At 51.9% G+C, this 12959-nt stretch overlaps 1 protein-coding gene across 1 annotated transcript in view; it reads right to left on the bottom strand.

Moving 5' to 3' along the window:
- Nucleotides 1-12959, bottom strand: part of SEC22B (SEC22 homolog B, vesicle trafficking protein) — an 81785-nt gene that overhangs the window by 45427 nt on the left and 23399 nt on the right. Inside the window, exon 3 of the mRNA XM_075320908.1 lies at nucleotides 4054-4214. Within this exon, the coding sequence (XP_075177023.1) occupies nucleotides 4054-4214 (161 nt within the window). The remainder of the gene's footprint in view (nucleotides 1-4053; nucleotides 4215-12959) is intronic.

Below are 12959 nucleotides of genomic sequence, written 5' to 3'. Positions count from 1 at the left end.
ACCTCCATCACGCAGCACTTCTCTCAGTCTCCGGCCGTGTCTACACTGTGAAGGAGAAGGTGGGCGGGCCTGAACTAGCTCCGGCTGTCACATGACCGGAGCTTGTGCAGGCCCCGCCCACCTCCTCTTTCCTGCTCCTGGCTCCACCGAGGGAAAGTGACCGGGTGTCTGCTATCAAGGCAGGTAAGTATGGGACCAAGGCAGGTTTCCGCAAGTAAATCCGCAGGAATAATTGACATGCAGTTATGTGAGGCTGCGGGACATCCACAGTATATTCCACAGCCGCACATTCCGCAACGTGGACACAGACACTCCACATGTCCCATAGGGTAACATGGGGGAGTGGCTGTACTTGCTGAAACCTGCGGATTTATCTGAAAAAGCCAGATAAATCCACAGGTTTTCCGCAACAAAATCCGCAGAAGCAAGCTCCCGTGGGCACATAGCCTTATAGTCTGAAAAATATGGTAAGTGACAACATAATTATTACATCACTTTAAAGACATAGAACGTTATTATTACACTAGAAGGTGGCCCGATTCTACGCATCGGGTATCCTAGAATTTACGTATTGTGTAGTTCATGTATGATTTTTGTTATATATATATATATATATATATATATATACACACACACAGATATAGATGTTGTTGTGTGTAGTTACTAAGTGTTTGTGTAGGGCGCTGTACATGTTCTGAGTGTTGTCTGGGTGTGGCGGGGGGTGAGAGCGGTGTTGTATGTGTGTTGCGTTGTTTGTGGAGCGCTGTGTGTCTGTTGCGCGGTTTGTGTGGGTGTGGGGTGCGTGTGTGTGTTTTGGGAGAGGTATGTTTTGTGCAATGTGTGTGTTGTGCGTATATTTGTGTATGCCGCGGTGTTTGTGTGTTGGGTGTTGTGTGTGTGCAGCGTTGTCTGTGTGTGGGTGTCTGTGTAGGACGGTGTTTGTGGTTCCCAGTGTGTGTGTGTGTGTGTGGTGTGTTGTGCAGTGCACGTGTGTGTGTTGGGGGGAGGTGTGCACCTCCCATCGTGCTCCATCCCCCATGCTGCGCATTCCCCATCGTGCTCCATCCGCCATGCTGCGCATTCCCCATCGTGCTCCATCCCCCATGCTGCGCACTCCCAAACGTGCTCCATCCCCCATGCTGCGCACTCCCAAACGTGCTCCATCCCCCATGCTGCGCACTCCCAAACGTGCTCCATCCCCCATGCTGCGCAATCCCAAACGTACTCCATCCCCCATGCTGCGCACTCCCCATCGTGCTCCATCCCCCATGCTGCGCACTCCCCATCGTGCTCCATCCGCCATGCTGCGCATTCCCCATCGTGCTCCATCCGCCATGCTGCGCACTCCCCATCGTGCTCCATCCCCCATGCTGCGCACTCCCCAACGTGCTCCATCCCCCATGCTGCGCACTCCCCAACGTGCTCCATCCCCCATGCTGCGCACTCCCAAACGTGCTCCATCCCCCATGCTGCGCACTCCCAAACGTGCTCCATCCCCCATGCTGCGCACTCCCAAACGTGCTCCATCCCCCATGCTGCGCACTCCCAAACGTGCTCCATCCCCCATGCTGCGCACTCCCAAACGTGCTCCATCCCCCATGCTGCGCACTCCCAAACGTGCTCCATCCCCCATGCTGCGCACTCCCAAACGTGCTCCATCCCCCATGCTGCGCACTCCCAAACGTGCTCCATCCCCCATGCTGCGCACTCCCCAACGTGCTCCATCCCCCATGCTGCGCACTCCCCATCGTGCTCCATCCCCCATGCTGCGCACTCCCCATCGTGCTCCATTCCCCATGCTGCACCAGCATCAGCCTCTCTGCCCCCAGCATCAGCCTCTCTGCCCCCAGCATCAGCCTCTCTGCCCCCAGCATCAGCCTCTCTGCCCCCAGCATCAGCCTCTCTGCCCCCAGCATCAGCCTCTCTGCCCCCAGCATCAGCCTCTCTGCCCCCAGCATCAGCCTCTCTGCCCCCAGCATCAGCCTCTCTGCCCCCAGCATCAGCCTCTCTGCCCCCAGCATCAGCCTCTCTGCCCCCAGCATCAGCCTCTCTGCCCCCAGCATCAGCCTCTCTGCCCCCAGCATCAGCCTCTCTGCCCCCAGCATCAGCCTCTCTGCCCCCAGCATCAGCCTCTCTGCCCCCAGCATCAGCCTCTCTGCCCCCAGCATCAGCCTCTCTGCCCCCAGCATCAGCCTCTCTGCCCCCAGCATCAGCCTCTCTGCCCCCAGCATCAGCCTCTCTGCCCCCAGCATCAGCCTCTCTGCCCCCAGCATCAGCCTCTCTGCCCCCAGCATCAGCCTCTCTGCCCCCAGCATCAGCCTCTCTGCCCCCAGCATCAGCCTCTCTGCCCCCAGCATCAGCCTCTCTGCCCCCAGCATCAGCCTCTCTGCCCCCAGCATCAGCCTCTCTGCCCCCAGCATCAGCCTCTCTCCTCCCAGCATCAGCCTCTCTGCCCCCAGCATCAGCCTCTCTGCCCCCAGCATCAGCCTCTCTTCTCTCAGCCTCCCTCCTCCCAGCCTCCCCCAGCATCAGCCTCTCTCCTAACAGCCTCCCCCAGCATCAGCCTCTCTCCTAACAGCCTCCCCCAGCATCAGCCTACACCCTCCCAGCCTCCCCAAGCATCAGCCTCCCCCAGCATCAGCCTCCCCCAGCATCAGCCTCCCCCAGCATCAGCCTCCCCCAGCATCAGCCTCCCCCAGCATCAGCCTCTCTCCTCCCAGCCTCCCCCAGCACCAGCCTTCCCCAGGATCAGCCTCTCTCCTCCCAGCCTCCTCCAGCACGCCGTGCTCCTCTGACGACACTCACAGATCCGATCGCATACACACACACACACACACACACACACACACCCGATTGCATACACTCACACACACACTGACGATATTGCACATATGCGCTCACACTCACAACATCCAGAGATACCACATGCTTCTGGCCATGTGATCCTCCGGCAGGTCCTGGAAGCTCACTGCACAGTATCGCCGCCGAGAAGCAAGCGATATTCCAGGATGTTGTGAGTGTGTGGATGCGATGTGATGTGTGTGTGAGGTGTGTGTGAGAGTGAGTGTGATCTGATGTGTGTGTGTGTTATGTGTGTGCGTGAGTATGTTTCGCCGCTGCAGGACCTTGATGCGCTGGTAACTATGCTACCATGGTTACCAGCGTATCCCGTCCCCGGGTCGCACGGGAGCCCACACCAGCATACGGCGGCAACCCCAGCAATGCGAGGGTATGTGTCGGCTGGGTTAGCAGCGTACGCTGATGTGGGCTCCCGGGGGTACAGTACTCACCTGGGAGTCGTGGCTCCGTGTCGCTTCGGGGAATGCGTGCGGGGGGGGGGCGGGGCGTGGCCGAGTTGCCAATACGTGCAGGGTGCCGGGGCGAGAGGCCAATCCGAGTGGGGGGCGGAGCCTGGGCGAGCGGCCGGCCAATCCGTTTGGGGGCGGAGCGGCCAATCGGTGTGGGGGGGCGGGGCCATGGCGAGCCCAGTGGCCAATCCGCTTTGTGTCACTGTAAGGACACAATTTTGGAGCCAGACAGACAGACAGAATAAGGCAATTATATATATAGATTCATTTGTGTTCTTTTAAAGTCATTTTATATTTTAAAACTACTTCAGAGTTTTTCTTTGTTGTTTTTCTTAGGGATGGAGTTGCACTTTTAAATGTATGCCCCTTGTGCTATACTCACTCTGGTCCCACAGTATTATTTTGTGACTGTAATTTCTTACTGGCCATAAGTCAGAAGTAACGTGACAAGCACTTCATACAAGTCTATGAAAGCAAGAACGAGGCCCTCAACAGTTGTATTGAATTGTGACCTCTGGCGCGCTTCAGCAAACATTGGAGCTGCCGGCAGGTCACAAATTGCCAGACCGACAGAAGCGGCGGTGATAGAAGATGAAGTCGCAGGAGGGCGAGTATAAGAAAAGGGTCAGGGGACTTCGATTTGAAGTTCCACTCTGGCGGTGCACTAAAAAAACAAAATTCTGAAATGGTGCTTTAAAGGATTGGCATACAACAATCAAAGGAATAACAAATAGTGAGAACTTACCAAACTCTATAAAGGAGTAAGGTCTTGATACAGTGGGAACTTTCTTTCCGTGTTGCTCATCAAATTCATTATATAGATCTTCAAGATAAGCAAATGCGAGTTTCTTAGGATATGACATTTCACAAAGCACCAGATAGCAAACGCCCTTTTCAATTATGTAGCTGTATTGAAGAACAAAAATTATTTATAAAAGTGGTTTACTACTTTGGTTATCCATAAATCTTTCTCATATCAAAAGCCCTGCAATTCAATTAATAGCGGTTTTTAAAAGGAATTTGCAATGTTAATGCAGTTAATCCGTGCTGTGGGGTTGAACACATTTTGAACACGAGCACACTTCCTTTGAAATAATTTGGTGTAACCGGATATAGTATAGGAATGTTTAAGAAATATGTTCAGCGAAGATAGGGTCCCATGTAGAAATCAGCACAGGAAAAGTGTGGCTGTGCTGCCGTGGCATTATAAAAGTCACAGTGGCCTTCCACTGTATCACTGGAAATGAAGTGAAAATTGCAACTTATTAGGGATGATCGAATAACCTATTATTCGCTCCGATGAATACCTCACAGCTATTGGAGTATTCGGCCCCCAATACAAGTCTATGGGAAAACAGAATAATTTTATGTTGGACCCGTTGGTGAGCTGTGGTGACTGAGGAAGAGGCTGAAATGGATGGGAAAAGGCAGAAACAGTATGGGCACAGCCTGTAGAAGGTGACTCACTGTATTTCTTCCCCCTCCCAATTCATCCAAGATGACAGGACGCACACTACGGCTATGTGCCCACGGGGGAAAGTGTCCTGCGGTTATATCCGCAGGAGCTCCCAGAAAATCGTAGCACAACTTTGTCTGTTCCCATGCTGCGGTTTTCTTGTGGATTGTCCTGCGGATATGCTGAGGGCATTCTGCATTGAGGATACAGTACCATGGCTTCGGCACTGCACCCTCAATGAAGAGCAAGTGCTGGAGTGATCGGGGAGTTCATACTTACCTCCATCACACAGCACTTCTCTCAGTTTCCGGCTGTGTCTACACTGTGCAGGAGAAGGTGGGCGGGCCTGAACTAGCTCTGGCTGTCACATGACCGGACCTCGTGCAGGCCCCGCCCACCTCCTCCTTCCTACTCCTAGCTCCACCGCGCTCCTGTGCACCGAGGGAAAGCGACCGGGTGTCTACCATCAAGGCAGGTAAGTATAGGACCAAGGCAGATTTCCACAGGTAAATCCGCAGGAATAATTGACATGCAGTTATGTGCGACTGCGGGACATCCGCAGTATATTCTGCAACGTGGACACAGACACTTCACATGTCCCATAGGATTTACATGGGGAGTGTCTGTGCATGCTGAAACCTGCGGATTTATCTGGAAAATCCAGATGAAGCCGCAGGTTTTCCGCGGCAAAATCCGCAGAAGCAAGCTCCCGTGGGCACATAGCCTAACGCGCCGCCCGCATTCACCCTCTTCCTCTGATTTCTGTCGCATGTGCCTTGACACATGCGACAGAAAACTACTCCCCAGGTCCAGCTAAGTCACCCCCATACACCCCCGATGTCTCCCGGTGGTTTTAACTTTTTGCAGCGCTGATGCCCCGCATCCCTCCTCCTTTACAATGAACGCTGGGCGCATGCGCAGAGCGCGGCTGTCAGACTCAGCTCCCTGTGTTCAGTGTGAGCTGTGGAGCTGCGCTGGCTGCACGCACTCTGCTGCTGTGACCCAGGGAGGGTAGGTGCAGATTCTTTGCACCCACACTCCTCACATGGAGGGTCTGCACTCCTAGAAAATGGGGGATACTTTCCCTGAGGGTGCCCCCCCATCTTCTAGAAGGTCCAGACTCGTCGTGGGACTTGCAAAATGGATTACAGGAGATTTTTTTTTTTCTTTACAATAAATTGGTGAAAGAAGGAATGTTTTGGGGAGTGTTTTTTCAAAACATTTTTTTTTTTGTCTATTTTTTTTCTACTTTTATTACTGACAGTTGGTGATGTTGGGTATCTGATAGACGCCATGACATCACAAACTGCTGGGCTTGTTGTCAGGTGACATTAAACATCTGGTATCAACCCCATTTATTACCCCATTTGCCACCGCACCAGGGCAACGGGGTGAGCTGGGGCGAAGCGCCAGGATTGGCGCATCTACTGGATGCGCCACTTCTTATGCGGCTGCAGCCTGCTATTTTTAGGCTGGGAAGGGCCAATAACTATAGACTTTCCCACCTTGAGAATACCAGACCACAGGTGTCCGCTTTACCTTGGCTGGTTAACCAATTTGGGGGGGAACCCCATTTTTTTTTTTTTTATTTATAAATAATTATAGAAAAAAAAAAAAAAAAAAGCCTGGGGTCCCTCCAAATTGGATCTCCAACCAAGGTAAAACTGCCAGCTGTGGTCTACAGGCTACAGCCATCTGCTTTAGCCTATAAAATAAATAAGGAATAACGTTTGGAACACCATTCCGAACTGGGTGCAAAAAAAAAGAAAACGGTCTTACCGTGCTTCCAAGGGCATGTAAAGATAGAGCTCAAACAGAGGTGACCCTACACAGGTCCTACATAAATACCATTTGTTGGCTCAGTTGGAAAAGCGATAGTGTGTACCTCCCAAGCACGGTAAGACCGTTTTCCTCTTTCTTATTCTTGGTTGCAGTCGGTCTATGGGATTTACTGCTGTAGCAGGTCCGACTTGGAAACCATTGTTTTTTGCTGTCTCTCTTAATGCAGTTATTCTGTGTGATTTGCTTTCATACTTCCTGCATTTTGTGCCTAGTGTTCATCTTTGAGGCCATTATCATCCTTCGTGCAGCCCATAAGAACACTTTTTATTCTTTTATAGTGGCAGTCCACTTTTAATGTATACTTATTAAAAGTTATGTTTTAGGAGTTTTTGTTCTCTGGCTTGTTGCCCCCAGTTGCTATCTACTGAATTACCTCTGCAGCATCATTCACAGAATGAGTCTGCATTGAGCACTAGCTCACAGACGTCGCCGAGTGTGGATTACGCTGGACATGGATATTTGGGGGGGGGGGGTTAATAAAGTGGTGACAGAGGGGCTTTTTGGTGTTTTATTTCTATTAAAGGATTTTTCGGTGTGTGTTTATTTACTTTCACTATAGATTAGTGATGGCGTGTCATAGACGCTGCCATTACTAATCTTGGACTTAGTGGCAGCGATGCGCTGCCATTAACTCCTCATTACCCTGATGGCCACCGCATCATGGCAATCAGGAAGACCGGTGACAAGCCGGGACTGTCGCATCTAATGGATACGACATTTTCGGGGCAGCAGCGGGCTGATATTCTCAGCTGCGGGACGAGAGCCGTAACCATGGTCCTCGCCCTCCCCAGCCTGAGAATACCGGCCCGCTGCTGTGTGCTTATGTTGGCTGGGTATCATTTGGGGGAGGACCGCACGTTGTTGTTTTACATTATTTATTCATTTAACTACACGATATAGACCCGCCCACCGGCGGCTGTGATTGGTTGCAGTAAGACAGCTGTCACTCAGCGTGGGGGTGTGTGACTGCAACCAATCATAGGCGCTGGTGGGGGGGGGGGGGGAGCAGGGAATACGAGACGTAGTAATGTGCGGCCGGCATGTTCAAAAGCTGGAGAACCCGGCACAGGGTGACAGCCGTGCAGCGCCGCGCCTGTGATCGGTGAGTAAGAAAAAGAGAGGGAGAGACCGACTGACCATAATAGCCGCTGGCTTATATAGCCCCTATGACGCTGTGCGGCCAAGCCAATCACAGCAAGACCACCACAAAGATAGTTGCGGCGTTACTGTGATGGCAAGCAACATCTGATGTGTTCATTGGCTGGAAAAGGGCGCCAGGAAGTCCAGAAATGAAAATGAAAGTATCGGCGCAAATACCATATTAGCCGTCGGATAGTGAATACCTCGAATACCCCATTATCTGTCGGATACCGAATAGTGGCGAATACATTCGCTCATCCCTAATGCTTATGTCCACATGGTTTTGTAGAAACTGCAGTTAAAGAAGGGAATTTTGTTTACTTACCGTAAATTCCTTTTCTTCTAGCTCCTATTGGGAGACCCAGACAATTGGGTGTATAGCTTCTGCCTCCGGAGGCCACACAAAGTATTACACTTTAAAAAGTGTAACCCCTCCTATACACCCTCCCGTGGATCACGGGCTCCTCAGTTTTGGTGCAAAAGCAGGAAGGAGAAAACTTATAAATTGGTCTAGGGTAAATTCAATCCGAAGGATGTTCGGAGAACTGAAAACCATGAACCAAAAGAACAATTCAACATGAACAACATGTGTACACAAAAGAACAACCAGCCCGAAGGGAACAGGGGCGGGTGCTGGGTCTCCCAATAGGAGCTAGAAGAAAAGGAATTTACGGTAAGTAAACAAAATTCCCTTCTTCTTTGTCGCTCCATTGGGAGACCCAGACAATTGGGACGTCCAAGAGCAGTCCCTGGGTGGGTAAAAGAATACCTCAATAAAAAGAGCCGAAACGGCCTCCTCTTACAGGTGGGCAACCGCCGCCTGAAGGACTCGCCTACCTAGACTGGCGTCTGCCAAAGCATAGGTATGCACTTGATAGTGTTTCGTGAAAGTGTGCAGACTAGACCACGTAGCTGCCTGACACACCTGCTGAGCCGTAGCCCGGTGCCGCAATGCCCAGGACGCACCCACGGCTCTGGTAGAATGGGCTTTCAGCCCTGAAGGAAGCGGAAGCCCAGAAGAACGGTAGGCTTCGAGAATCGGTTCCTTGATCCACCGAGCCAAGGTTGACTTGGAAGCCTGCGAACCCTTACGCTGGCCAGCGACAAGGACAAAGAGCGATTCTGAACGACGCAGGGGCGCCGTGCGAGACACGTAGAGCCGGAGTGCTCTCACCAGATCCAAAGAGTGCAAATCCTTTTCACATTGGTGAATTGGATTAGGGCAAAATGAAGGCAAGGAGATATCCTGACAGGGATCTGTGCTTGGACCGATTCTTTTTACTCTCTTTATTAATGACCTTGTGGATGGGATTGATAGTACAGTGTCAGTCTTTGCCGATGACACCAAACTATGTAGGATATTAAAAACTGACCTGGATAGTACAATATTACAAAAAGATCTGGATAAGATGTCAGAATGGGCAGATACTTGGCAAATGAGATTTAATGTTGATAAATGTAAAGTAATGCACCTAGGACGGAGTAATCCTATAGCTGCGTATACATTAAATGGAAGTAAACTCGGGACTACAGAACAGGAGAAGGACTTGGGTATTCTCATTACAAATAAGCTGAGCAGCAGCACTCAATGTCAAGCAGCAGCTGCTAAAGCAAACAAGATTTTAGGGTGTATAAAAAGAGAGATTAGATCCCGTGATCCCAACGTATTGTTACCCCTCTATAAATCACTTGTAAGGCCACATCTGGAATACGGGATCCAGTTTTGGGCTCCACATTTTAAAAAGGACATTTCAGAAGTTAGAGTCAGTTCAAAGGCGGGCAACTAGACTATTACAAGGAATGGAAGGCCTCCCATATGATGGCAGGTTGAAAAAGTTAGATATGTTTAGCTTAGAAAAAAGACGTCTCAGAGGAGATCTCATTTATATGTATAAATACATGTGTGGGCAATATAAAGGACTGGCACATAACTTATTTCTTCCAAAAACAATACTAAGGACCAGGGGGCACTCACTGCGAGTGGAAGAAAAGCGATTCCGACACCTAAATAGGAAAGGGTTCTTTACAGTTAGAGCGGTCAGACTGTGGAATACACTACCACAAGAGGTTGTAATGGCAGATACTATAACAGCTTTTAAAAAAGGGCTGGATGATTTCCTCAGTACACAAAACATTGTTGGTTATAAATGACTTAGTGACTAAATGTAGAACTGGTGGAGGAAGGTTGAACTAGATGGACCTAGGTCTTTTTTTCAACCTAAGTAACTATGTAACTATGAGATGAAAAGGAGATACCACCTTAGGGAGAAATTCCGGGACCGGACGCAGAACCACCTTATCCTGGTGAAACACCAGGAAGGGGGCTTTGCATTACAGCGCTGCAAGCTCAGACACTCTCTGGAGTGATGTAACTGCCACTAGAAAGGCCACCTTCTGCGAAAGACGTGATAAAGAGACATCCCGCAGCGGCTCGAAAGCTGGTTTCTGAAGAGCCGTTAGCACCCTGTTAAGATCCCAGGGTTCTAGCGGACGCTTGTAAGGTGGGACTATGTGGCAAACTCCCTGCAGGAACGTGCGGACCTGCGGAAGCCTGGCTAGGCGCTTTTGAAAAAATACGGAGAGCGCCGATACTTGGCCCTTGAGAGAGCCGAGTGACAAACCCTTGTCCATTCCGGATTGAAGGAATGAAAGAAAAGTGGGTAAGGCGAACGGCCATGGAGGAAAACCATTATCAGAGCACCAGGATAAGAAGATTTGCCAAGACCTGTAATAGATCTTGGCGGACGTTGGTTTCCTGGCCTGTCTCATGGTGGCAATGACATCCTGAGATAACCCTGCAGACGCTAGGAGCCAGGACTCAATGGCCACACAGTCAGGTTGAGGGCCACAGAATTCAGATGGAAAAATGGGCCTTGTGACAGCAAGTCTGGGCGGTCTGGAAGCGCCCACGGTTGACCCACCGTGAGATGCCACAGATCCGAGTACCACGACCGCCTCGGCCAGTCTGGAGCGACGAGAATGGCGCGACGGCAGTCGGACCTGATCTTGCGTAACACTCTGGGCAGCATCGCCAGAGGAGGAAACACATAAGGCAGTCGAAACTGCGACCAATCCTGAACTAACGCGTCCGCCGCCAGAGCTCTGTGATCCTGAGACCGTGCCATGAATGCCGGGACTTTGTTGTTGTGCCGTGACGCCATGAGATCGACGTCCGGGGTTCCCCAGCGGCGACAGATCTCTCGAAACACTTCTGGGTGCAGAGACCATTCCCCCGCATCCATGCCCTGACGACTGAGAAAATCTGCTTCCCAGTTTTCTACGCCCGGGATGTGAACTGCGGAGATGGTGGAGGCTGTGGCTTCCACCCACTGCAGAATCCGCCGGACTTCCTGGAAGGCTTGACGACTGCGAGTGCCACCTTGGTGGTTGATGTATGCGACGGCAGTGGCGTTGTCCGACTGGATACGGATCTGCCTGCCCTCCAGCCACGGATGGAAAGCCAATAGGGCTAGATACACTGCCCTTATCTCCAGAATATTGATCTGAAGGGAAGACTATCGGAGTCCAGGTTCCCTGAGCCCTGTGGTGGAGAAAAACCGCTCCCCACCCTGACAGGCTCGCGTCCGTGGTGACCACAGCCCAGGTTGGGGGTAGGAAGGATTTTCCCTGCGATAGAGAATTGGGAAAAAGCCACCACTGAAGTGACGTCTTGGTTGCAAGGGAAAGAGAGACGTTCCTGTCGAGGGAAGCCGACCTCCTGTCCCATTTGCGGAGAATGTCCCATTGGAGTGGCCGTAGATGGAATTGCGCGAACGGCACTGCCTCCATCGCTGCCACCATCTTCCCCAGGAAGTGCATGAGGCGCCTTAAGGGGTGTGACTGACTCCGAAGAAGTGATTGCACCCCTGCCTGCAGAGAAAGCTGTTTGTCCCGCGGTAGCTTGACTACCGCTGACTGTGTATGAAACTCCATCCCGAGGTAAGTCAGAGATTGGGTCGGTGTCAACTTGGATTTCGGGAAGTTGATGATCCACCCGAACTGCTGGAGAGTCGCCAGAGCGACGGTAAGGCTGTGTTGACACGCCACCCGAGAAGGGGCCCTGACTAGGAGATCGTCTAAGTAGGGAATCACCGAGTGGCCCTGAGAGTGTAGGACCGCCACGACGGATGCCATGACTTTGGTGAAAACCCGTGGGGCTGTCGCCAGGCCGAAAGGCAATGCCACGAACTGAAGGTGTTCGGCCCCGATGGCGAAGCGCAAGAAGCGTTGATGTTCGGGTGCGATCGGCACGTGGAGATAAGCATCCTTGATGTCGATCGATGCCAGGAAGTCTCCCTGTGACATCGAGGCGATGACCGAGCGGAGAGATTCCATCCGAAACCGTCTGGTTCTCACATGTCTGTTGAGCACCTTAAGGTCCAGAACGGGACGGAAAGATCCGTCCTTTTTTGGCACCACGAACAAGTTGGAGTAAAAGCCGCGACCACGTTCCTGAAGGGGCACGGGGGTCACAACTCCTTCTGTCTTCAGAGCGTCCACTGCCTGAAAAAGTGCGTCGGCCTGAGCGGGGGGCGGAGAGGTTCTGAAGAAACGAGCCGCAGGACGAGAGCTGAACTCTATCCTGTAACCGTGAGACAGAATGTCTCTCACCCATCGGTCTTGAACATGTGGCCACCAGGCGTCGCCAAAGCGGGAGAGCCTGCCACCGACCGAGGATGCGGCTAGGGGATGCCGAGAGTCATGAGGAGGCCGCCTTGGAGGCAGTGCCTCCTGCGGCCTTTTGGGGGCGTGACTTGGACCGCCACGCATAGGAGTTCCTCTGGCCTTTCTCCGGCCTGCTGGACGAAGAGGATTGGGGCTTGGCGGAGGGACGAAAGGACCGAAACCTCGATTGTATTTTCCGTTGCTGAGGTCTCTTAGGTTTGGACTGGGGTAAGGAGGAGTCCTTTCCCTTGGATTCCTTAATAATCTCATCCAATCGTTCGCCAAACAAGCGTTCGCCAGAAAACGGCAAACCGGTTAAGAACCTCTTGGAGGCCGAGTCTGCCTTCCATTCGCGCAGCCACATGGCCCTGCGGACTGCCACAGAGTTAGCGGATGCCACAGCTGTACGGCTAGCAGAGTCTAGGACTGCGTTCATGGCGTAGGAAGAAAAAGCTGACGCTTGAGAAGTCAAAGACGCAACTTGCGGAGCAGAATTACGTGTGACAGCATTAATCTCAGCCAGACAAGCTGAGAAAGCTTGGAGTGCC

The sequence above is a fragment of the Anomaloglossus baeobatrachus genome, chromosome 8 (genome assembly GCF_048569485.1).
Source record: "Anomaloglossus baeobatrachus isolate aAnoBae1 chromosome 8, aAnoBae1.hap1, whole genome shotgun sequence".
NCBI classification, from domain to species: Eukaryota; Metazoa; Chordata; class Amphibia; order Anura; family Aromobatidae; genus Anomaloglossus; species Anomaloglossus baeobatrachus.
The sequence above is the reverse complement of the archived record's forward strand: the minus strand, read 5'-3'. Positions and strand labels throughout refer to the sequence as shown.